The 26,031-nt window shown below is 38.7% G+C and overlaps 1 protein-coding gene across 1 annotated transcript in view; it reads left to right on the top strand.

Annotated features, from left to right (window-relative positions):
- Positions 1–4,030: 4,030 nt before the first annotated feature.
- PTGFR (prostaglandin F receptor) overlaps positions 4,031–26,031 on the top strand; it is a gene marked incomplete at both ends in the record, with an annotated part of 39,901 nt that continues 17,900 nt past the window's right edge. Inside the window, one exon of the mRNA XM_080801102.1 lies at positions 4,031–4,828. Coding sequence (XP_080657228.1) covers positions 4,031–4,828 — 798 coding nt within the window. The remainder of the gene's footprint in view (positions 4,829–26,031) is intronic.

Below are 26,031 nucleotides of genomic sequence, written 5' to 3'. Positions count from 1 at the left end.
ATGAGCCTTGCCCCAGGCCCCGGTAATTTTTTTTTTTTTTTTATCTGTTTGTTTCCCTTATCTGTGGAATCACCAGCTCTTCTTCTTCTGTATATAAGCAGTCAAAGGCTGCCTTTGGGAACTTTGAATAAACAGATTATGATCAGATTGATCATTGATCAAAATGATCAGATTTGGGTCCCATAAGGCCAGACCCATGCACACAAACACACACACACGTGTGTGTAACTTTTTTCTTTTATGAGTTAGTTGTCTAATCTTTCATATCTATTAGTAACTTGCTCTGCTAATAGTAAGATATTCTTTCTATTTTGAGGAGAAGAGAGCTTTAGAATCTTTTATTGATCTTCAAGTGGAATGCCTCTCGATTGAGGAGTGGATTCCAAAAAAGAAACTCCAAGAATACAAGAAAGGTAGATAATTTTTTAAAATGGGATTTACGGGGCACCTGGGTGGCTCAGTCAGTTAAGCATCTGCCTTCGGCTCAGGTCATGATCTCAGGGTCCTGGAACTGAGCCCTGCATTGGACTCCCTGCTCAACTGGGAGTCTGCTTGTTTCTCTCCTTCTGCCCCTCCCCCTGCTTGTGCTCTCCATGTCTATCTCTCTAAAAAAAAAAGAAAAAAAATGGGATTTATGTAGTATTTTGAAACATAAATTACTATTGTTTTGAATATATTACATAATGCATGTTATGATTTAACATTACATTAATGAGGTTTCTTTCTTTCTTTCTTTCTTTCTTTCTTTCTTTCTTTCTTTCTTTCTCCTTCCTTCCTTCCTTCCTTCCTTTCTCCCAGTAGATAGAGAAGCTGATGTTAGTGAGGTGCTCAAGTGAGAGATGGAGAGTTTTCAAGATCTCAAACTATAATACTGGCCATGTTGATGGTACCATTGATGAATTCAAACAACATTTGACAAGTGACCAGGCACAGTCGTAGGTGAGGGTGGAGAAAGGATCAAGACCTCTGCAGTAACTCATTTCAGTGAGAGAGACATAAATAAGCAGGTAATTGCAATGTAATGTGATTAAGTCTTCTTAATTGTTGAGGGAAAGGATAGTGCTTTATGGCATTCACGTTTTCTGTGTAGTTTATTACAGAGTTGTTCTTTGGATATTGGCTCCTCCGGATATAATATTCCTTTACTAACCAGAGTATTTGATTAATCAAATTGTTCAATTCCCTGTCCATACCTGAGTAACAGTTTATTTTATAGGTCACGATCATATCATTAAAAAAAACCCTCAATATTTACCACAGGGGAAAACTGTGCAATCATTCTTTTCTATAGTTAATGGCTAATTTATTTTATCTCACTTTAGCATTTTATGATCCTTTTCAATTTCCAGGAATTTAGAGGCCCCTTCTGACTTTAGAACAGAGTAAAGAGGGTTTATTTCTATGTGGTACTGATTTTTTCACATAGGTGGTGGCAAAACTTTACTAAAATAAAAAGAACAAAGGTCACTAATAGATTCCTGTAGGTGTTTAGCTGGAAGAATGAGACACAGTAGGTATGGGTTAAAACAATATTGGCAAAAATCAGTTACGGTATTAAAATGACCCAAATCATAATTCCTAATGAAGTAGTGGGTATTTGATAATAAAATGATCTCCCCAAAATTTAGATTCACAACTCTGAGTAAACATCCCCTTAGAAATACTGTCAATATTCGGCTTTTAAAAAATCATTAAAATGTTACTAATACCTTATTTGCAGGTGTCCTTCAAGAATACTTCTCGTCCCTCTCCCTTCTCACATTCCTCAGAAAGTTAGAAACATAGTCCCGTCCTCTGATAGTGAACCCCCAGGCAGTGACTCTGATTTACAGCACGTGGCTTAAATGCTTGTTTTTAACTCCCTGGGGATATCGGCCGCTAAGCCCTTTCCTCAAATACACTGTCTCTTTCTGCCTGCTTTCTTTCTCCTTCTCGAGCTGGATTTGGGGCGGATTCCGTCTGCAGCTACAATGGGACAGACAGTCCAGCACGCCGCCCCGACAGCTGTCTGTCTCTCCTCAGCTCCGCCGATTCCTATTTTGCAGCTTTAGAGATGGCGCGTTGAACTTGAGTTTGAAACAAAACTTTTCTCCAAGTGGTGGGGCTGCCGCTCGGATGCTGATGCAGATGCCGCAGCATCCGAGAGCGCGGAACCCTGGTCTCTCCCGGTCCGGCTCTGGGCTCCTGGCAAAGGGGGCGGAGAAGAGAGAGGAGAGGGCGGGGGGTGGGGGGCGGAGGTCACCCGCGCTCTCCATCCCGCCCAGGCTGCGAGCGCAGCGGGGTGCTGAGCGACCGGAGGAGCCCAGCGCGCCCGCAGGTTCGAGCTGGGAGAGCGCGCGGAAGGACGTGCGGCTGGGCCCAGCGGAGCCGGAGCGGGAGCGGGGGCGCGGCGCTGCGCTGCGCGGGAGGAACCGGCGTTGGCGGCGGAGCGGAGCCCAGAGCACGATGGCCCTCGGAACCGGGCGCCCTTCTCCCCGGAGAGCCCTACCGGCGGCCGGGGATGCCAAGGTAACCAGCCCTCCAGCGGCTGCTTTCCCACGGGTCGGCCTCGAGATGCTCCACCCCACCGAGGTGGAACCTCACCCGGCCGCACTGGAGGGCACCTTAGTCTGAGCTTGGCAAGTTTGGACCAGATGCCCGAGCGGGGGAGCTAGTTCTGCTGGCCCGAACTGATTCTGAGCTGCGCGCGTAGGGAGCGTGTAGAAAGGCTCCCCGGGGAGGGAATCGGACCACGGAGAGATCCCTGCCCGTCCGGTGGTTTCCGGCCGGCGACTCTGGGAGTCCCGCACCCGGGCCAGCGCAAGCCTTTGGCGCCCCCCAGGGAGGGAGGGAAACTGGCCCCGGGGCGTTTGAGCAATAGCAGAAAGTTTCAGCAAGTTAGGTTTGGGAAGGATGTGGCAAGCAGAGGCTTAGAGGGGCCATGGGGTAGTAAGGGCGAATGCTGAGCTCTAAGACCCGGAGCAGGAGCTGTCCTCGGGCGGCCCGGGCGGCCCCACTCCGGCCCGGCCCAGGAAAGGCTGGCTCGGTAATTCCCAGCCTCCCGGAAAGCTGCTCCGGGGAAACCTCAATCGAATTAGCTCGAGGCGTGTGGCTGTGGTCGTGGGTATGGAGGGTCTGTGACTCAGGCCTCAACACACCACGGAAAGAACGATAAACGAACACAAATGAATACTTCGTGTGAGACGTTGCTACCCTGCAGCTGTGACTTGGTCAACAGCATATAGGCAGATGTTGTCGCGGGGAGCGCGACGAACTGCCTCCTGTCTTATCGCGAGCCCAGCTTTCTGCACAGGTGCTCGGTGGACCAGAGACGCTTCTTAGAGACTCACCCCTCAACCTTCCATGGGTCCCACAGCCGTGTGGTTTGCTGAAATTTGATCTAAATCGAACGGTTTTAGAACGTATTGAGAGAAGCCACATTTAACATCAGTGAGTTTGCTGATCCACTCTGTCCTCTGCCAAGGTTTGAAGAAGATTGTCTCATCTTCCTGGCAAACAGGTGGCTCACTTAAAGAATAATCTGCAGTTTGGGGACAAAGCCCATCCAAGAAAAAAGCAGAAACTCTAAATGTCACTTCGTTATTTAAATAGACGAGTATGCTTTTAAAAAACTTAATGGGGTTTAAATAGAATCTTGGTAGGGATTTTTTCAACTTTACAAGTTTTAAGGTGCCTGTGAGGCGTCAGGGGGAGATTTTGGGGGTACCCATTTGCAGAGGGGCCACAGAGTGAACCGAAGGGGGTCTCAATTTTGGCAGCTACTTTACCGTGGAAGTGAAATGTGGAAGGGCAGGCAGATGTGTGCTGCTGTGGTATGATGCAACCTTGCTTATGATAGGCCAGATACATCTGAGTCCCACCACGGGGTGCTGGGGCGCGTCGGTCTTAAAAGCCAGATGAGCAGTTTATGCCGTGCTCACACTTCCTCTGTCTTTATGCTACAGATGTCGGGACTGCAAGCCTGCACTGTGCTGAGAGAGAGATGACTTGAGTGGCCAGCATTTTTTTTTTTTTTTTAATCTCCACAACAATGTCTATGAACAATTCCAAACAGCCAGTGTCTCCTGCAGCTGGGCTCCTTTCGAATACAACTTGCCAGACGGAAAACAGGTTTTCGGTATTTTTTTCAATCATCTTCATGACAGTGGGAATTTTATCAAACAGCCTTGCCATTGCTATTCTCATGAAGGCCTATCAGAGATTTAGACAGAAGTCCAAGGCATCATTTCTACTTTTGGCCAGTGCCCTGGTAATCACAGACTTCTTTGGCCACCTCATCAATGGAGCTATAGCAGTCTTTGTGTATGCTTCTGATAAAGACTGGATCCGCTTTGACCAGTCGAACATCCTTTGCAGTATTTTTGGTATCTGCATGGTATTCTCTGGTCTATGTCCGCTTTTTCTAGGCAGTGTGATGGCCATTGAGCGATGTATTGGAGTCACCAAGCCAATATTTCATTCTACGAAAATCACATCCAAACACATGAAAATGATGTTGAGTGGAGTGTGCTTGTTTGCTATTTTCATAGCTTTGCTACCCATCCTTGGGCATCGAAACTATAAAATTCAAGCATCGAGGACCTGGTGTTTCTACAAAACAGAGCACATCAAAGACTGGGAAGATAGGTTTTACCTTCTACTCTTTTCTTTTCTGGGGCTCTTAGCCCTTGGCGTTTCATTCTTGTGCAATGCCGTCACAGGAATTACACTTTTAAGAGTTAAATTTAAAAGTCAGCAGCACAGACAAGGCAGGTCTCATCATTTTGAAATGGTCATCCAGCTCCTGGCTATTATGTGTGTCTCCTGCATTTGCTGGAGTCCATTTCTGGTAAGAGCCTAACATTTTGACAATTTCTGCTTTCTTCTGTTTTTTCCCTGTTGAATATGAGGTTTGTTGTTTTTTTCGAAGTTGTGGTCTTGAGGCAGCACTGTTCAATCTTTTAAATGCTGGAGTTTACTCCTACTCAAAACTTACTTTAACACCCAGCTCTGGCTCAGGATTAAGCTATTTATGGTATACATGGTTATTTTCCTACAAGTCCTGAGTTGAAAGAAATGTCTTGCTAAACAATTCTAACTATAGTGTAACCTGCTTGCAGAAGAGGATAAAGTAATTTTAACAGAGCAACATAGTTTTAATATACTTAATAGGATTAGTGTCAAAGTGTGAAAAAAATTGACCAACTATAATACAGTATTGTAATGGACTCAACTGAAGTCTTAGTAGAAAGTGACACAGACTTTTAATTTATCTAAAAGGCATATTAGCTCCTGGGTTTTTCTAAATATACAGGACTAGGCCTTGGCTTACAAAGGGAGGTGATGAGTTGAGACAGTTGGATAGTTGAGGTGAACTCTGTGGATGGGTTAGGTGAAGAAATCACTAGTTCACCAATCCAAGAACAATGCCCATAGTTCAGGGAGAGGTGTGATTGGTAGGAAATCCAGGGATTCTTCCCTTATCATTCCATTCCTTTAAGAAAAAAATTTTTTTTAAACTTTTATTTTTAGATTTTATTTATTTATTTGACAGACAGAGATCACAAGTAGGCAGAGAGGCAGGCAGAGGGTGGGGGGAGCAGGTTCCCCGCTGAGCAGAGAGCCTGATGCAGGGCTCAATCCCAGGACCCCGAGATCATGACCCAAGCCAAAGGCAGAGACCCAACCCACTGAGCCACCCAGGTGTCCCAAGAAAAAAAATTTTTTAAATGTAGCCAGTAGCTATGTTTGATTTTTATTTGGAAATGAAAACTAAGGTTAAGGAATTAACAACAAACTTCAGTCATTTATAGTATCTTCTAGGTAGAAGAAAAAAAATACTTAATTTTTAAGTATGGCCATAACTCCCTTCATCATTTTGCTTTATGATGGAAAGAGTAACAACATGCCATGAATTAGAAAAAAAATCCTCCATACAGAGCTAGTGATGGCAGTAAAGATGATTTTCATTCCTCTTTTTGGTACTGGTGAACAAATGGGCTAGAGATAGTAATACAGGGGAGCCACAGGTAGGGGAGATGAAGGTAGATGGAATGCAAATGTTGTGATCATCCCTTGCCTGGTCCTATAAAGGTGCTTGTTACTGATGCAGTTTTCCTAGACCCCTAGCAGCACCATGTCTAAACATTGTTACCAGTGGAGTTTTAATAAACAATCTTGATGATCCTGATGCACAAGAAAGTTTGTGAGACCTGCTGTTGCAAACAGATCCCTGACAGCTGATTTTATTTTACAAAAGGATTTCTACTTTTTGAAGATTTCTTTATTCATATTGTGTCCTCACAGTCTCAGTTTAGCTTTCTTGAATTATCTTGAATTGGTCCTGGGAGCCCAAGCCCAGGGAGGCTAGGTTGGGTCTGTCAGTGGTAAGTCAACCTTTTGAGACCTGCCTGTTATCACTTTAGGAGGTCTGAGGGGAAACCAAGCCAGAATTTGATCTGTGCTCATAGTCCAGTTATTTGAACCTGAAGCAGAGAACAGTTCTGTCAATACTTGGAATCACTTCAGCGTTCATTCTTGAAGTTTAATTTATGCCACTTGACAAAGGGAATTCCCTTCAGAGGAGACTTCTTTTTTTCCCTTAAACTTTGAAATAGAGTAGCTTTTCCAAAATAAAAAGTGAGTGTGAGTAGCACTGAAATTAATTGAGGGTTGGAAAGAGAATATGAGGAAGGTGAGAAAAGAGGTACCTGAGAATAGTTAAAGAAACATTTTAAATGAAGGTCGTAGCTCTGGAGAGAACCTGAAAACAATGGGATAGGGAGCACAAGGAGAGACAGGTGGTCTGGGCAACCGAGGTGATCACTGGTGCTTTGGTTTCTGTTCGTTCTGTCACCTTTAAAATTCTGCTTAGTTCTTGGCTTTTGACTGAGAGAGAAGAGTGACAGGTAGGTTGACTGCTGTGAGACTGTGGAAGGTAGCAAGATTTCATGCTCATCATGGATATTTTGAATTTGTTTTTCTCTAATTTCTCTTCCTGAATTTTTCGTTTCCTTCACTGTTGAAATAGATATTACAACTTTGTTCCTATTTTGAACATATTTCTACTGGGAGCATAATTTTATTTTTGTGCAACATTTTCCAGGTCTTTGTTCTGTTTATGAATTATCAACACACCTATGACACCAGTGGATCAATATTTCTAAAATGCCTCTTAGCGTAAGAATTATTTCTCTGTTAGATGCATAATGGATATGCCACCTACACTTCCTGATGGATTGATATTTTATTTGAAGCATTCTTTGCATTCTTGGTTTCTCTTGTGGAGACTTAGGTCTTTATAGCAAATTCTGACTAAAAGATTTATGACTTCTGTGGTCTGGACACACGTGCCTTTGGCATTAGGGTAAGGCCGCCAGTCAGCTCTAAATGGAACCCTAGTTAAAAACAACTCAGGTTTGGGAATGCCAAATAACACCCAGTGCTAGCATCTCATTTGAAATATTTCTCCATTTTTTCCTTATATGCTTAGGAAAAATTGCATGGGTGTTAATGACTGAGCCATCACTCTCCACCTTGTATTTTTAAAAACTAAGAAGTTTTAAAAATATCTCTGAAATCAAGCTTCTGGATTCCCATAGTTGTCCTATAATATTGATAGCTTCCCCCAATGCCCTACTTTACATCATGTGCTTTCTTTCTTTGATTGATGAATATAAATTGTTGGATTTATAATCTGGTTGAACATCTGTGCCCAATTTTTGACCTGTTTTCACTGTCAGTTTCAAGCCTCAAACTGGAACAAAGTTACAGGTGCACACACTAAATGGAGCAGATGAAGAATGCAGATGACAGTGGCTGTGCTTGTTAAGATTCATTGTATTGAAACTTGGCAATAGTGGCATAATTTCTAAAACTACTTAAATCTGTAGCTGATGACAAAGGGAATTCTTTATTAATTTCAATGATCTAGTTCAACCAATACACAGGTGAGATGATCATGTTGTTTGAGTTTTCTCTTCCTCTATTTAGTAGACTTTATTTTTTCTTGAGTAGTTTTAGGTTTTCAGGGAAATGAGTGACAAGGACAGATTTTACATTTACATTTACATTCTCTCATGTTCCCCCTGACCTCTTTGTTACCCTTCCTTATTAGTAAGCCCTGCTTTGGTGTTGTACGTTTATCACAATTCATGCCCCATTCTTACTGACTGAAGTCTGTAGTGTTTTTCCATAATGTTGTACATTGTGTGAGCTTGGATAAATGATTATGGACATGTGTCCATCATTGGAGTATCATACAGAATAATTTCATTGCCCTAAAAATCCCCTGTGGTGTTTTTTTTTTAATTTTTAAAATATAATGTGTTATTTTTCCAAAGGGGGAAATGTATGTTTTCAGGAATTAAGATTTAGAAATGTAGTACAAATGTGATATTAATTTAAACTATAGCTCAATAAAATTTAAACTTTTACAATATCTGGATTTTATAGTTTTAAACCTGGGGACTCATATAAATTCATTCAATTATAATCCCAACTGAAAAATACAGGAAACTACAAGGGTCACTGACTAGTTTACAATTTCATTTAGCAACAAATTAATACAATAATCTTTAAGAGACAAATGGCAATTATACAATTGTCTTCTGTGTATCCTAGGTGAGTCACTGTTCCTTAATAAGTAAATCTTGAAGACATTCTTTTGATGTTTCTAGGGTGAGGGGAAAAAAGCCCATTTATCAGCCCTTCAAGTAACATTTTCTTGATATTATTTTTGTTTTTATACAAGTAATTATTCTTTTTAATGTTCCGCTCTAGAATACGTAACCCTGAAAGGAACTTATTATTATTGCTATGCTTATTTCATCAGTTTAGCAGAGCAATAAATAGTTGTTGACTGGTTGACTGTAACTTAAGTAGTATGAATGTCCAGAGATTGCAAATGATTGACCAGAATGTGGATTCTCGGTTTTGTAGGTAAGAGTTAATTAGGCAAATACTGAAACCAAATGGTAATTTTTAATCTGTTCCCTAAGTCAGCACCTCTAGACACTATTAAACTTCAGCAATCTTTTACTAGAAGGACATACATTTGTTCACTTTCACTTCAGGGACAGAGGATAATTTTGATTTGGGAAAAGAAGAGTAAAGCCTATGAAAAGTAAATAGATTTCTTATGTACATGAGTTTATCCAAGAAATGTGTTCCCTTGCATAGATAAAATTTGAATTTGATTTTTTAAAGATTATTTGCTCCTAATGCTAGTGTTTCTAGACAGTGTAGTTAGTCACTAAGATGTTTGTCAGCGATAATTAAAAAAGTTGGGTAGCCGATTGAAGTTTGACTGAATTACTACAGGTATTGGCATCAAAATGAGCAGGTCTTAGAGGGCTTATGGCAAATGATGAGAGCCTTGCTCTTGGGGAATTTACCCTCCTAAAGGAAGCTGCCTTGACCATGGCTCCCCCCCTTTTGGTCACTCTGTGTGCAGTGATGGGTAGACGTGGAGATACAAAGTCTCTTTCCTACAGGGTCCAGCTTAGCACAGTCTATCAGAAGTCCAGTCATTTATACATTATCAAAATATAAACTATATTACAGATAGGTGTGATTTGATGAACATATTGAGCTACATACAGACCTTTGGAGTTGAATTCCTTTGCGTTTATTATCTCACTCCATGAAAGTGTATGGTGTAAGATTGGTCCAGCAAACGTCAGTCAATTAAAAGAGACATTGCTAAGTTGAGAATTTTCGTAAAATTCTGTTGCTTTAGATGTGTATAGTGGTGTGGAATACTTTTGGTATTTTAAGTTAATTTACTCTTGGCAAAACAAGATTTCCTGTTTTTAAGGCAAAAGAGTTATAAAAATGCCCAAAGATACCATAGACATTGGGAGGGCACTTAAAAACATTGCTTGAATGATTCAAAAGTAAATGAATCAGAAACATGTGGATTAGATTTATACCCTCTTGGATATAAAAATCTTCTGGCTTAATGTGTCTTGAGGTTTTTATTAAGCTCCAAAACATTTAAAGAACAATTCAAGATGTTAATGTGCCCAGAATCTCTCAAGGTTGCCAGTTTTAACTTTGTTTAGTTTTTCTTACTTATTTATTTGACAGAGAGAGAGAGAGAGCGCGAGAGCGAGCGCACACAAGCAGGGGGAGCAGCACAGGGAGAGGGAGAAGCAGGCTTCTCACTGAGCAGGGAGCCCAATGCGGGGTTTGATCCAGGACCCCAGGATTATGACGCGAGCCGAAGGCAAATACTTAACTGACTGAGCCACCCAGGCGCTCCAACTTTGTTTAGCCTTATCCTTACAGGAGGTATATAAAATAACTTCCATTATATTTGCTTTGGAAGCATTTCTAGCCACACCAAATTTTACCTGGTACATCAATGCCATTTTTCTATATTTAGAGAAGACTTCACCCAATAGGAGAAAACGATCTTTTCACATTTGCAAGTATTACTTTTCAAAGCTTGTGTAAACCTGTCTTTCTGTCCATCCTCTCCTGAGTGTGAGGATGGTAATGCCACAGAAGAGTGGGTACAATTGTGGTTTCATACAGACAGGGAGGCTGTTTTTTCAACATGGAGTGGCTGTAGTGTGATGATGAGGAGACAGAGTCAATTGAATAACATAAAAGGATTTATTTTAGATTTTGTGCACAGTTCCAAATCTAGTCTCTCTTTAAGATGCTATAATTATTCAAGTACAGGCAGGGAGATAGGGTCCCATCCCAACCATCTCTTGGCTGTGACAGGGAGTTACTCTAAGCCAATTTTTTACATCTGTGAACTGATTATAATACTACGACTTACTTAAAAGTACCATCAGAAAAAATGATTTGACCTCCCTACATTTCATAATACAGTGGGTGGCCGGTAGTAAATCTAAAATCCAAAATCCTCAAAAAGTCTGTTGCTTTTACCACTACCCACCATCTCAATTAGAAAATCAGTCATCTGTGTTTAGTCAGGTGTTTACTGTGTCCTCCTCTATTAAGAAGGTTTGGTTGCCGTGAAAAGGAGTGGAGGGAGCTTGAAGCTTCAGAAAACTTTTCTTGGACATTTCCACCTGAAGTTTTGGGTTACCCTTCCTTATTTCACTGTCTCGCCAGTAATGAAGATGTTGTCTGCTGATCTGCATTATTTGAATTCAAATACTCCAATATTTTATAATGATAATCATTCATAAGGTATTAATCTATAAATTACTGGGATCAGGTTAAAATTAGCTCCCAATTATTGAGACTGTTACATACACTGCGCTATGCTCAGGTTGTGAGTAGTTCCAGGAAGTGAGATAAAGCTCTTCCCTCAAAGAGCTTGTAACTTAGTGGGAGTGAAAGGCATACCCTGTCTGAGAGCTAAGAAAAATCCTGTTTATTCCACCTCCTGGCTCTGTGACCATAACCACTCTGTGCCTGTCTCTTCGTATGTGAGATAGGTATTGTAATGTTTCATTGGGCTGTTGGGAGGACTAAATAAATTCATATATGTAAGTTAAAATAGTGCCTGACGTAGTATCGTATGCGTCAGTGATTATACATTATCATCTTTGTCGCTGTTACTATTAAATATTACTGCTGCCAGACAAATACATTTGTCAATGAGACAATTGAAGGCACTTTTTAATTAGTTATTAAAGGAGTAATGGATGCTCTAGTAGATGGCAGTCTCTTCTGATTTGGTGGCCCACAATTATTACTTGTCTATAGGTTTGACAAATATTTATTGAGCATCCTACTATTGGGCAAGGCAGTGTTTTAGATACTACAGTAACAGTCACTGATTTAAGTGTTCACAATACCTATGCTGTAAGAAACGATACTCATAGAAGGCAAGGGAAGGCATGTGTAGGAAATTGAAATACGAAGATATTTGATTACATTTATGTTATAAGAGAATAACAGGTATTCTTTTGTGAATATATGTGGATGAGATGACTTTTGATAACATAAAAGTGGAAAATTTCTATAGTACATTATTTAGGAGGAAAAATTACAGGAAATAAATGGGATCCTAAGTGAAGTAATATAAAAACCAAGGAGTAAAGAGTTAATAATGTATATAATTCCTAGAGATACAAAAATGTACAAATAAGAAACTTAGTATTCAAAAACAATGAATACTGTTATACTGAAAAGAAATAAAAAAAATGATACAAAAAAAAAAGAAACTTAGTATTTAGGACAGACTTTTACCATATCAGGACACAGCAGGTCATGATAAATTAATATTAAAAGCTAGGAGAATTTTCAAATAATGACACATGAGTAGCAGAAAAATTAAATCATAGGATAAGATAATTTAATAATTCAAATCAGTATTTTGTACTGTCTATTGGTAAGAAAAGTGACTCAGGATATAGAAGAGAAATAAATGTGGGTGAAATGAAGCGTTATAAGAACCACCAAGTCTTTCCAAGAATTTATTTAAGAAAGTGTTGGAAAGGACTGAAAATAGAGAAAAACAGATTACCATGAACATTGATAATAGAAATGAAGAAAATAAAATCACTTATGCTTAGATGTACTTGCTAATTTACTCATTGATTTACTCATTTGGCAGACTTCTGCTGGGTAGAACATTCGCGGTCTCTCTAGGTGGATAGTAAAGCAGAGACAGAGTCTTGACCTGGGAAAATATTCCTGGGGCACCTTCTAGCAATCATCTTTTTTTAGCTTCTTCATTTTATCCATGGTCTTTGCACTCCTCTCCAACCTCTAATTCATACTTTTCCTTCTCTTTCCACTTTTATTTTTTAAATTTTAATTTTTTAAAAAACTTTTGAGAAGGAGAGAGCAAGAGGAGGGCAGAGGGAGAGGAAGAGAAAGACTTTTAAGTGAGCTCCTTCTCACAACCCTGAGATCATAACTTGAGCCGAAATTAAGAGTGGAAGCTTAACCAACTGAGCCATCCCGGCGCCCCTCTCTTTCCACTTTCAATGTGGAATACATAGAACTGTTTGCATATTTTGGCCTTGTCTGGGAGCAGGGCAAAGTGTTAACTGCTGTATGAATCTCTTTAGTAAATAGTGGAGGAAAACAAGGAAAGTAAAGCCCACAGGAATGCCCAGGAAGGACTGGGAGACAGATCCAGGAGTGGAGAGCAGGGAGGGGCAGGGACGGGCAAGGACGGAAGTGGAAAGCAGGAAACCAGGTGTAGGAGTAACACGTGAGGAGAGAGACACGCCCGTGTCCTAGGAACTCCACTGGAAAGGAAGGTCTCTCTTTATTTCCATAGGTATCTTTTCCTTATTGAGGAACATTAAATTTTGTGTATCCTGTCCTCTCGAGCTACTTTAAAAAATGCAATGTTTTCTCTAAGTAGAAAATTGTATTGTAAAAAAAAGATACAGTAAACTACACATTCAAATTAGGAAAAATATCTTCCAAATCCCACTCTCTGGAGATTACCACTATTAGCATTCTGAGTGCATACTTTTACTCATCTGCTAGGGAAAATATATTGGTTTAATTTCTTTGATTAATAGAATAAACTTTCTTTTCCTTATATAATTGGGCATTATCTTCCTTTTTTGTGAATACGTAGGTTTCTGTAAATGATTATCAAGAACTCTGGATAACAAAGAACAGATAATGCTAATATATAAAAACAGCTATAAAATCAGTTGTTATAAAAGCAATTGTTTTTCCATGTTCATCGTTAGCCTTTTAATTTAGTATTTTAATTTATAAAAGTAGCGAATGAATCAATAAGTTTTTTTGTGGTTACTGCTTTCATGTTCAGAAATGCTTTTCTCAGGCTGAGATGATACTGGTATTCCTCTCTTTTTTCCTAGCACTTTCGCTTTTTCATTTTTTGTATTTATGTTTTTAATACATTTATAGTTTATTTTGTTTGCAAGTTAATAATATGAATTTTCTTTTGAATGGTTAGCTTGTTGGCCCAAAATAGTTTATTGAATGATCTTTCTGTAACTCTTTAAAATTCTACCCTTTGTATGTATGAAATTGTTAACTGTGTTTGGCTCTTTCTGGACTTTTTTTTTTTTTTAAAGATTTTATTTATTTATTTGACAGACAGAGATCACAAGTAGGCAGAGAGGCGAGGAAGCAGGTTCCCCGCTGGCAGAGAGCCCCATGCGGGGCTTGATCCCAGGACTCTGGGATCATGACCTGAGCCAAAGGCAGAGGCTTTAACCCCCTGAGCCACCCAGGCACCTCTCTTTCTGGACCTTTTATTTCACCCTACTGATCTGTCTTTAACTTTATATACAACTACCATCTTCACATTTTATTTAGATGTGCATTCAGTCTATCAGTTACAATGTAGAGTGTTCCCTTTCATGACCATGCTTTTCCATAAGTGAAATCATTTTTTGAGTAATAATTTATTTTTATTGTGACAAAATTCACACAATATAAAATTCGTGATTTAACCATTTTAAAGGGTACAATTCCATGACGCTTTTTACATTCAAAATGTTGTGTAACCATCACCACTATCTTGTCTAGAACATTTTCATCATCCTAAAAGGAAACCCCACACCCATTAAGCAATCATCCCCCATTCCCTGCTTCCCACTCCCTGAGGCCCCTGGCAACCACTAGTCTCTTGTCTTTATGGATTTGCTTATGTTGGATATTTCATATAAATAGAATCTTAAAATATGTGGCCTTTTGTGTTTGGCTTCTTACTCTTAGCATAATGTTTTCAAGGTTCATGTATGTAGTGGTATGTATCCGTACATCATTCTTTTTTTTTGTAGTTGAATAATATTCATTTCTATGGATACAGCTCATTTTGTTTATATACTCATTAGTTGTTGGACATTTGGGTTGTTTCCACCTTTGGCTATTGTGAAAAGTGCTGCTATGAACATTTGTATACAAGATTTTGTTTGAACACTGTTTTCAATTCTTGTGGGTATATAACTAGGAGTGAAGTTTGCTGGGTCACATAGTAATATTATGTTTAGCTTTTTGTGGTAACACTAATCTGTTTTCCATGATGGCTGCACCATTATACCTTCCGATCAGCAATGTATGAGAGTTCCAATATCTCTATATTTTTGCCAACACTTGTTATTTTCTTCTGGAACATTTTTTGTATTATGGCTGTTTCAGTGGATATCCAGTGGTAGTTCATTATAGTTTTGATTTGCATTTCCTTTCTGACTAATGATGTTGAGCATTTGTGTATTTTGCAGGGAAGTCTTTTGTGCATATTTTTATGTCTAAAAAAGTTATATGGGTCTATAATTTCCTTCTTTTATTGTATTCTGCTTTTAATATTAGAATTGTGCTAGTTTAAAAAAACAACAGGGAAATTCTCTATGTACTTCAATAATTTAAATAATGTGGATGTGAGCTGTTTGTGATGATTTGGCATCATTTCAGTGTTTTTTGGTAGAGTTTCAGAGGTTTTTTTTCTTTCTTTTAAGATTTTATTTGTATTCAAGTTAGTTCACATATAGTGCAGTATTAGTTTCAGGAGTAGAATTCAGTGATTCATCAGTTGCATTTAACACCCAGTGCTCATTCCATCAAATGGCCTCCTTAATACCCATCATCCAATTACCCCATCCCCCATACACTTCCCCTCCAGCAACCCCCAGTTTGTTCCTTATATTTAAGAGTCTCTTATGGTTTGCCTCTCTCCCTGTCTTTATCTTACTTGATTTTTCCTTCCTTTCCCCTATGTTTGTCTGTTTTGTTCTTAAATTCCACAAATGAGTGAAATCATATGGTGTCTCTCTTTCTCTGACATATTTTGCTTAGTGTGATATACTCTAGTTCCACCCATGTCATTGCAAATGGCAAGATTTCATTCTTTTTGATTGTTGGATAATATTCCACCATATGTTCCATTATATATATGCACACCACATCTTCTTTATCCGTTCATCAGTTGAGGGGTATTTGGGCTCTTTCCATGTTTTGGCTATTGTGGATAGTGCTGCTATAAACATTGGGGTACATGTGCCTCAGGGTTTTATTTTCTGATTTTCGGTTTGAGTTTTCTAGTTTGTCTTGAGCCAACATTGATATTTTAGTATAATTTAACCAATTTCACTGAGAGTATGAATTTAGTAGCACATTTTTGTACTGAGAATTTATAATTGAAGATATTATTACTTATTAATTTATATTTACCATGCATATAAAATTAAGTATACATTTATATCTGTTTATTTTATCAATATTTTTATAATATTTGCATTTTTTCTTTTTAAATTAGGATTCTTAGAGGGCTGTCTGGTTTAACCTACCGAGCCAACCAGGCACCCCAAGAACTGTCTAGATTAATAGTTTAAAAATTTCTTATACCAACTTGTAAATCTTAATGTTTTCAAATTAGTTAACTTCTTACTATAAGAGTCTTTAAATGCTTCTTGGGCATTTGAAAATAATCTATGTTCTTTTTCTTTAAGTGATAAAGTTCAATACAAAGATATTGAATCAAGATTATTATTTATAGAATTCTATTTTCTTATTTTCTTAAGATAAGCAATTAATTATTACAGTAAGAGCAATAGAGTTTTTGAATATTCTGGACTTCATTGTGCATTTACTATTATTGATACAGTCTAAGGAACTTTTAGTGCCATTCTTATGATTAGAATACAGCATCATCATAACATTCAAACAAAATGGGTAGAATTTTTTTTCCCTTCTCTGTCATACCCCCATACCTCTTGGTTGGGCTCCAGAATTCTGACATTGAAAAAAAAATGTGAGAAGTACATTTTCTTCTTCTATTTGGCTACTAGTATTTTGATAGCAGCTTTAGTTTTGCTGATACAGGAAGTATGAAGTTAAGCCAGAAGGGAGTCAAGGAATGGAAGAACATGGTTAAATTTGCAGCTTAGAAAGCAGATTGATTCTGATTAGTTCTAGGAATTTGTTCCTGACAACCCTGGTCATCAGCATCTGTAATTGGGCTATCCTTCTTCCAGTTCTGTTTGAGGTTTCCATTTAGAATTGGCCAAGACCTGTGCACCAGGAAGAAACTTCGGAGAATATTCCTGCAACCTAGCATGCTCTTTGGGTCTGTTGACACTACAGATGCATTCTTTAGAGAAAAGCTGGACTAGAACTGTACATAGAGAGAAAGAACTGTGTGAATGCCTTCTTACTCCTCGTTTCCTAACATAAAGTTTGTTTCCAAATTGCAACACAAAAGTAGCAACAGATATCTTTATCATTATGCTTTGTTCATTGCGTGCATGGAGAATTAGTTTCTGATATAGTTTAATCTTTATGTGCTTTTATATCTACATATTTTTGCCACAGACACTTTCAGTATTTCTCTCGTACACTATTTCTGAATTGAAAAACTACCTGACATACCGAAGAATTTTGAAAAGTTCCAGAGTCTTAATAAACTTTGATAGCATGAGGGGCTTTTGAAATGATTCTAAGTGCGTGGTGATTCTTTCCTCTCCTGAAAGTCCAAAGACAGCTAAGGCAGACTGCTTCTCATTTCAAAGGAGTATGAAGAATTGCTGAGAAAAAACAAGAGAAAAAACATACCAAGCAGTTCTAAATGCATGGCAGTTGGAAGACATCTTTGTTATTTTAGTTCATCCCTCAAAACTTATAGCAGGCTGATCTATGGATATGGGTGCTGAAGCCAGTTTGCTAAATGCTCTCCTGGATGTTCGCAAATCCAGTAGTCTCTCTAGGAATAATTTCCTCCGTGTGCTATTGACCTTCTCCTAATTGCATGCTCTAGGTTTATCTGTATAAGCTAAATGATAGTAGTACAAAGTCACTCTGCTTATTTAGATAGTTTAAGGTTGATGTGGATTTCCACATGGTCCATTTAGCACACTATTTATATTTGGCTGTAAAGATGAATGGATAAACTCTTTTACCTATATTGGCGCCCTTGTCTCTAACACCTCCCCGCCCCCCTGCCGTGTATGAATTAACATTAGGATGTAAGTCACAGTGTTGGTGCTATCCTTCTTTTGAATTTCTTGGTTTGTTTTATATGGTTGCCAAAATCTCAAGTTCAAACCAGCCTGACTCGCCCAGAGATTATTTATCTGCGGAAGAGTATAAAAAAACAACCAAGCAGTCAATTAAAAATCATGCCTCACAGTGAATTCTGAGTGATGCCCTGTGTATTCGGGTATTGAGCAAAATAATAGAACCCAAAGAGTCCTGAGGAATTTCTGCTCCCCTCCCTTCCCTACCCCCTTCCCTGGTCAGGCCAAAACACTAAAAAATGTTTTAGCTTGAAAGAAGGAGATGTCTACTTTGGAACTACCTTCATTTTTCCTGTCTACTGAAGGCCCCTCTTTGTGGTGGCTGGAGGGACAAATGCAGCCTTGGGCCTTCCTGCTCAATGACAGACCTACTATCCCACGCAGCCTGAGGAGGGGAGGGAGGGATGAATGTGCTGTGGCTTTAGTAATAGGTACATACTGTTCATTGAATAGTGTTTTATAATTAAAGTCAGAATGCTCATATATAAAGGCTAATTGAGTAACTGAGTATTTTTCCTTTCAAACTGGCTTGAAGAAAGGCTGTTTCATTAAAAAAACCTGCCAAAGTTACATAGTTTAGCATGAAGTGTAGCCAAATGTGTGTGTGCCTGGTGGCTAAAATGATCTCTGTAGGAATATGTTACTGTAGCACATTACACTGATTCAAATCTGATTTTCTTTTTATTAGAGGAATTATAATTCTGAAATTCATTGTTTTGTTTACATTTGTAATAATTTTCCCCAGGAGACCCATTCTGATTATTCTAGTCCACATTTGTCTCTCTTTCTATGGATAAAATATAGCATCTAATTCTATATAATCATAAAATTCCCACTGTTTGTTTTGTGATTGTCTAATCTCTTAACTGGATAGGGAGCTCATTAGTGACAGAGTCAATGTCATGTGTTTCTGCTCTGTTTCCTGTGATGTCTGGTATACTTCTTGGAAAGGCTCAAGGAAAATGCAGCTCATCTTTAGAATTCTTTAATCACAAATGAAATTAGTGATAAAACAACATCTTTATAGCTATGGTTATTAAATACGTATCAATGTCACATAAGGATTTTATTTTTTAAATGTTATTTTAAAAAACAAGTTAAGTTTTGGAAATATAACTATACAACTCTAATTGTGATGATCATTTTATTTCATTTTTAAAAAAAATATTTTATTTATTTATTTGGCACAGAGATAGAGAGAGAGCTCAAGTAAGCAGAGTGGCAGGCAGAGGGAGAGTGAGAAGCAGGCTCCCTGCTGAGCAGGGAGCCCATGCAGGGCTTGATCCCAGGACCCTGGAATCATGATCCGAGCCTAAGGCAGCCGCTTAGCCAACTGAGCCACCCAGACGCCCGTGATGATCATTTTAAATGTAAAGTTCATTCTTGCTCAGAAATTTTGTTTTGTAGTGTAAGGATTAATTAATTTAACAATTTCATCAGTAACTCCTACCATATGCCAGACACAATGCTCTCAGTATTCTATCAGTATTAACCCATTAAAACCTTTTTATATTTTCGCTTGCATATTTTCTCAGACATGACTCTGCATGTGCAGTGGGTTCACCCAAAGGATGCAATCATAGAAGGCTTGATGTTACTTGCATTTAGGATCCAGAGCAGTTACACAACTGCCTTAGTTATGCATTATAACCGAAATTTTAGTTAAAATCAAAATGTCTTCAGATTTAAGTCAAGATTCATGGGAAAGAGCTCTGATAGGAAGACCATTCAAAGACATTAAGGTGATGTCCTTAATGTCTTAATGTCTCCACTAGATTTGTGGAGAAAACATAAACATGATTAAAAGGAGGATTATTTTTGTACTCTTATTGTTGTACTGACGTAGACCTAATTGAAAGGAAATCTTTGAACAGATTTGCTAAAAGGACTGCCTTCAAAAAATTAAAAAAAACTTTTTTTGTTGTTTCTCTTCTCCCTTCCAGAGCATTACAATGTCCTTAATCTCCTACCTGCCCCTGTCCCAAACCTAAAGGCATCCTAATTTATCTGTGTAAATTAAAAATTCCAAATGAAAACAAATATGGCAGCTTTGTTAGTTGATATTGACTATTAAAAATAACCTGGATTTTGGCAGAAATTTTTTACCTTTGGAGAAGTGTTCTTTTTCTTCTCTTCTGTCATTGAAAGGGTAAAGCCCCTTCCAGGAGAAAGAAATCTTTGCTGAATGTTTGAGGGACCAGTGAGGCTTTGATTAAAACCAGAGGGTGACATGAGGATTACAACAAAACAAACTTTTATGTTGAAAATATGTTCGTCTTTCACTGAAAAGCCTGTTTATTCCAAATGTCTTGCAAAATCTGATGGTTTTGGTATCAGGACACTACTGTTTGCAATCATACCCAGGCATGTTTGTAGCTGGAGGATGCCATAGTCCTTGATTTTTGAAGAGAGCCGAAGATATGGCCTTCGTGAGAATTTGCTATAAAAGAGCAATTAAAACACGTCTATAAATATAATATGTTTAGAAATGCTCATTCGTTTATTCAATAAATATTTTTCCTAGTGCCTTCCAAGTGTCACATACTGCTCCGGATACTAGGTATGGTGCTGAACATGACAAGCAATATTCCCTCTCTCATGAAGGTTGTATTCTTTTGCAGTGGTGGTTGCCAAAGGTTACAGGTTGTTTGGAGAGAGAGAGAAGGAAGGAGAGATACTAAGTACATAAATTAATGCGATGATTTCAAATAGTGGTAAGTCCTGCCACTGAAGTGGGGGCTGGGACTCTTAGATTGGATGGTTAAGGAAGGCCTCCCTCTGAGGTTAGCCCTGAGTGAAAAAAAGGAGCCAGGAATGGGGAGATATGTGGGCGTGGTGGTCAGGCAGAGGGAACAGTCAGCACAAAAACCCAGTGGTGGGGTTGAGCTGTGGTAATGAGGGACAAAACAAAGGCCATTCCCTGGACCAAGGGGGCGCTGGTGAAGGTGGTAGGATTTGAGGATGGAGAGGAAGGCAGGGTTTAGATTGTCTTATGGACCATGTTGGCTTTAGATTGAAATTCAGTGGGAAACCTTTGGAGAGGTGGTTTTTTTTTTTTTTTTAAGATTTTATTTATTTATTTGACAGAGACAGTGAGAGAGGAATACAACTGAGGGGGGGACAGCTGAGGGAGGGGAAGAAGCAGGCTTCCTGCTGAGCAGGGAGCCCAACGTGTGGCTCGATTCCAGGACCTCAGATCATGATCTGAGCCCAAGGCAGATGCTTAACGACTAAGCCACCCGGGTGCCCCCTTTGGAGAGTTTCTTAACACGGGAAAGGTATGATCTGATACGTGGTTTAAAAAGATGACTTCGGCTGCCAGATGAAAAATAGATTGCAATAGAGAAGAACTATAGCAGAAAGTTGTTGGTTTGAAATTTCATTTGACACATAAATAATGGATAAATTACTTTTCTAGAATTTTTATGGGGAAGTAAAGCAAATAATAAATCACTATTAAATGAAGATTAACTTGAGAGCAACAAAGGAAACACTTTCAAAGTAATTTTCCTTAAGGCTTAAAGTATAATTATAAAGGAAACATTTAATTATATCATATCTATTATGCTTGTTTAATAACTTCAATATATCTTCTCTGCTGGTTTAGCAAAGAGCACTTTGAGGGGCATTAACTTGGCTGAGAATATGTAGTTACCCATCTGCGTTTTGCTCTTGAGATGAAGTTATTTGGCTCCCTTTTAATTCTTTTTAGTGTTATTAATTTTTGGTTCTGGTTTTGCATAGCATCATACACACATGCACACAAAATTAGGTAGCTTCAGGTTTTAGTTACAAATGGTTTTCTGTTTCTTGACTCTGGAGAAATCAGATTTGAGATGCCCTAATAATTATTTTAATACAAAAGAGAAATGTTCAGTCATCACTGCATATGTGATTATAATACGAAGGACACACACACACATTTATAGGAAAGTGTGTATTACATGCCACATGGACCGTGTACCAAGAGTTTATATATCCTTTTTTGGGGGTTTATTTAGGGTTTGATTTTGGAATAAAAGCCTAATTTTTTTTTTCGCTATTGATTTTAATACCACGGTTCCCACCATTTAAACTGTATCAAATATGAAAAAGGCCTATGATTTTATTCTGCAGAGTTTTTCTGTAGGGTCCTAAAATATTTTAAACCTTGAGTACCCTGCAGAAGTGAATCTTGCTGGGAAGAGAAAGACAGCTGGCCCCAAATAACAAACTTTAGCAAATCCCGACCTGAGAAGAGGCTGTGCTTTCTGAGTCAAGGTGCTTAACTACTATTCTCTACCTTCTGTTACCCTTCTGTTACTCAGAAGGAAGAATCAGACTTCGTTCCCAACTGAATGGCATACTTAGAACCTCAGTAGGATTCCCTAACTTGGAAAACTGGTGGAGTTTCCAACTTCAGGGCTGCACTCACCGACCCGATTTTTTTTTTTTTTTAAGATTTTATTTATTTATTTGACAGAGAGAGAGAGAGATCACAAGTAGGCAGAGAGGCAGGAGGGGTAGGGAGCAGGCTCCCTGCTGAGCAGAGAGCCTGATGCGGGGCTCGATCCCAGGACCCTGAGATAGTGACCCGAGCCGAAGGCAGAGGTCAACCCACTGAGTCACCCAGGCGCCCCATATGCTGTTTTGAATGGTATGCTTATTATGTTCTATGGTTGGTAATGTTAGTTAGAGAAGTGTCTGATTTGTCTAAGTTGGTCATATATTCAATAACTTGTTGAACTCTTTGATTGGTTTTAATCATTTATTGATTCTAACCACTTCTAGATAACAAAAGTTTATCTCTTTTCTTCTGACTCTTATATGCCTCATTTTCTCCTCAAAGCATTAGCTAGGAATTGCCATGTTATGTTAAGCAGTGGTAGTATTAATGGGTATCTGTGTAATGGCTGTTGTAGACTTCTGAAGTCAGATGAAGAACTTTTCCTAATTTCAAGCCCTTCATAAATACTGTGTTAGCTTTCTGTTATACATAACAAATTCTAATATTTTAAAGTAGGTGAAACAGCACCCACTTTAAAATATCATAGTTCTGGGGTGCCTGGTTGGCTCAGTCAGTTAAGTGTCTGCTGTCGGCTCAGGTCATAAACCTGGAATCCCAGGATCGAGGCTGATGGGGGAGTCGGGCTCCCGGCTCAGCGGGGGAGTCTGCTTCTCCCTCTGCCCCTCACCCTGCCCGTGTTCTCTTTCTCTCTGTCTCTCTCTCTCAAATAAATAAAATCTTAAAAAAAATAATAAAATATCATAGTTCTGTAGGTCAGAAGTCTGGGTGTGTTCAGCTGGGTTCTCTGCTCAGGTAAATGAAAATAAAGTATGAGCAGGATGGGGCCCTAACCTAGAGGTCTGGGAGAACAATCCTTTTCAACATTTACTCAAGTTGTTGGCAGAATCCTGTGGATCTGAGGTCCCCTATTCCATTGTGTGGGTGTACTACAACCAATATTGTTAGGGGTTGCTTCTACTTTCCTGTTTTATAAATGACACTGAGATGAACGTCCTGTGGATTTTTGCCCACTATTTCTATTTACTTGATGAGAATAGATTCACAGACATGGAATTGGTACTTTGAAGAGCAACTACCTGATGCAGGCTTGTGATATATTTTACCACATTGCCCTGCAAAAAGATTGAACTCCCTCCCAGAAATTTCACTTTTTAAATTAAGCAATAATGCTGTTAGAAGGTGAGTCCTAGGGGTAAGCCTGTTAGAGCAGTGGAAGGAGGAGAAATAGTTTGATTCAAAGTTCATGGGGACGTGGTCATGATTAGAAGTCTGAGTTGGATAACAGGTTTTGGGGTAAAGGAGAATGTGAAAGAGAAGTGTGAGTACCTTTGGACTAACAAGGAAATAGGTATTCCAGAAATTGGAACTCTACATAGCATTCAAATGTGATATAAAATTCAATTTAGAAAACAACTTTTTTTGTGAGGTTTACTAATATTGCAACAGAATTTCACTTCAGTTAATTTTTTTATGTCAGTGGTACAATATTTTAAATTAGCTTACACCATAAGTAGACGCTACATTATGGTGAGCTGTATTCTGTACTCTAAACGGTAACTTATAAATGAGTGACATTTCAAAAGTTTGTATATTGGGGACTGTCTGGTTATTGTTTAAAAAAGAGACCTAGAGGGTTTTCATTGATTCATTTCATTTATTTCATTCATGGTAATTCATTAGTTCATGTATTGTCCTGATACATTCCTAACTCTTGGAAACTGTGTAGTTAAGATTTACCTAAGATATCTAAAAGTGGCATACAATCCAGCAAAAGTATCAGTACCAGATTTCTGAAGAGAAAATCTCTGGCACACAGAGATCTGGTTGTAACTGACAGCAAATAAGCTGTCCGTGTATGCGTTGTTGTAATGCGTTGCTTGATGTTGGTGATGTCTTGCTCCTGCTGGTATATAATTGTCTACTCATTAAGAGAGAATGATATAACTTGATGAGGATACTTGTTCAAGGCTAATAAGAAATTCTCCATCGCTGTACTTGTCCCTTTGGGTTCCCACCCCACTCACCCCACACTCAGCAAACTGTACACACCCAAGACTGGTTGATTTAGTTAGTCCCAAAATGTACTGGAGCAGGGTTACTCCATCTGTCTCTAACGAAACAAAGAAAAGGATAAATGCATACCATCTAAAGTAGTGTTGAGCTTTTATTAGTTCTTGAAGTGACTGCAGAACCAGAAAATCCTAATAATAATAATAACTATAGTAATGACAACTATAATAATTATGGTAATGTTCATAAGCAAATACTAGATATAATTTTTAAGGGACTTATTATGTATCTGACACAATACTGAGGATTTAGATACGATATTTTACTTTATCTTACTCATTTATAAAATTGTTTTAAATTCTCATTTTACTGGCAGAAAGTAAGGCACAGAGAGATTAAGGAATTTGCCAAGGTTATATGGCTAGAAAGTGATAGAACCATATTTTAAACCAAGGATTCTGACTCTAAAATCTGTATTTCTTTAAAAAAAGTATGTTTAAAATTTTTTTTTAAGATTTTATTTATTTATTTGACAGAGATCACAAGTAGGCAGAGAGGCAGACAGAGAGAGAGGAGGAAGCAAGCTCTCTGCAGAGCAGAGAGCCCAATGCGGGGCTCGATCCAAGGACCCTGGGATCATGACCTGAGCCGAAGGCAGAGGGTTTAACCCACTGAGCCACCCAGGCACCCCTATGTTTTAAATTTTTTAAAAAGCAATTTTAGATGTACCAAAGAGTTTGCAGAATTACTGTGGAGAGTTCCTAGATATCCTTCACTCACTTTCCTCTCATATTAACATTTTGTCTTACCATAGTACGATTATCAAAATGAAAAGATCACATTAGAACAAGGTAGTTAACTTAGGTAAAGACTTTATTTAGATCGCCAGCTTTTCTACTTATGTCTTTTTTCTGTTCCAGTGTCCAATTCAAGATCCGGCATTATATGGTCATGACAGCAGTCATTGTCATGTTTCCTTGGTCTTTCCTTGTCTGTCATGACCTTGACACTTCTTGCTTTATTTTGTAGGATGTCCCTCAGTTTGGCTTTGTCTGATAATAAAACTGATATTCTTAACTGCAAGACCTCTCAACAAAGATTTTGTTGTATTTTCTAGATGAATATATTATTTTTGTATGATTAGTTTACATTTGCATGTTTTGATGGAGTATATCAGTTTGAGTCCCTGGAATCCTGAGAAGCAGAAGTTTGTACAAGCAACAGCATCACCCTCTGCTGTTCCTTATAGAATCGGAGAGCCTCGTGTTGGAAGGACTTCTGCAGCCAGGGTCTCTTACTTGCTTTTCCCTCCAGACAGTGCCTTGGCCACTCAGGGGGATGGAGGTGTGAGGCGTTGTCCTTGAATGTGCTTACATCTCAGCTGTGGGTGCCCGATTCTCTCTCTGTGGTTCAAGTTTCTTCATGCTCCTCACTTGAGCCAGGAATGACAGAACTGAGTTTTCATTGTTCAGATGAGGAATCAATTCTACATTCTTTATCACAAGACTTCTATAATGGAGGCTGAAGAATACAAAGTTAGGGTATACCTTCTTCACAGCTTTGGAAAAGTCACTGTTAGCCTGGAGCCACATAGAGAGG

The sequence above is a fragment of the Martes martes genome (assembly GCF_963455335.1).
Source record: "Martes martes genome assembly, chromosome: 4".
Lineage (NCBI taxonomy): Eukaryota > Metazoa > Chordata > Mammalia > Carnivora > Mustelidae > Martes > Martes martes.
This window is presented reverse-complemented; position numbering and strand designations above follow the sequence as displayed.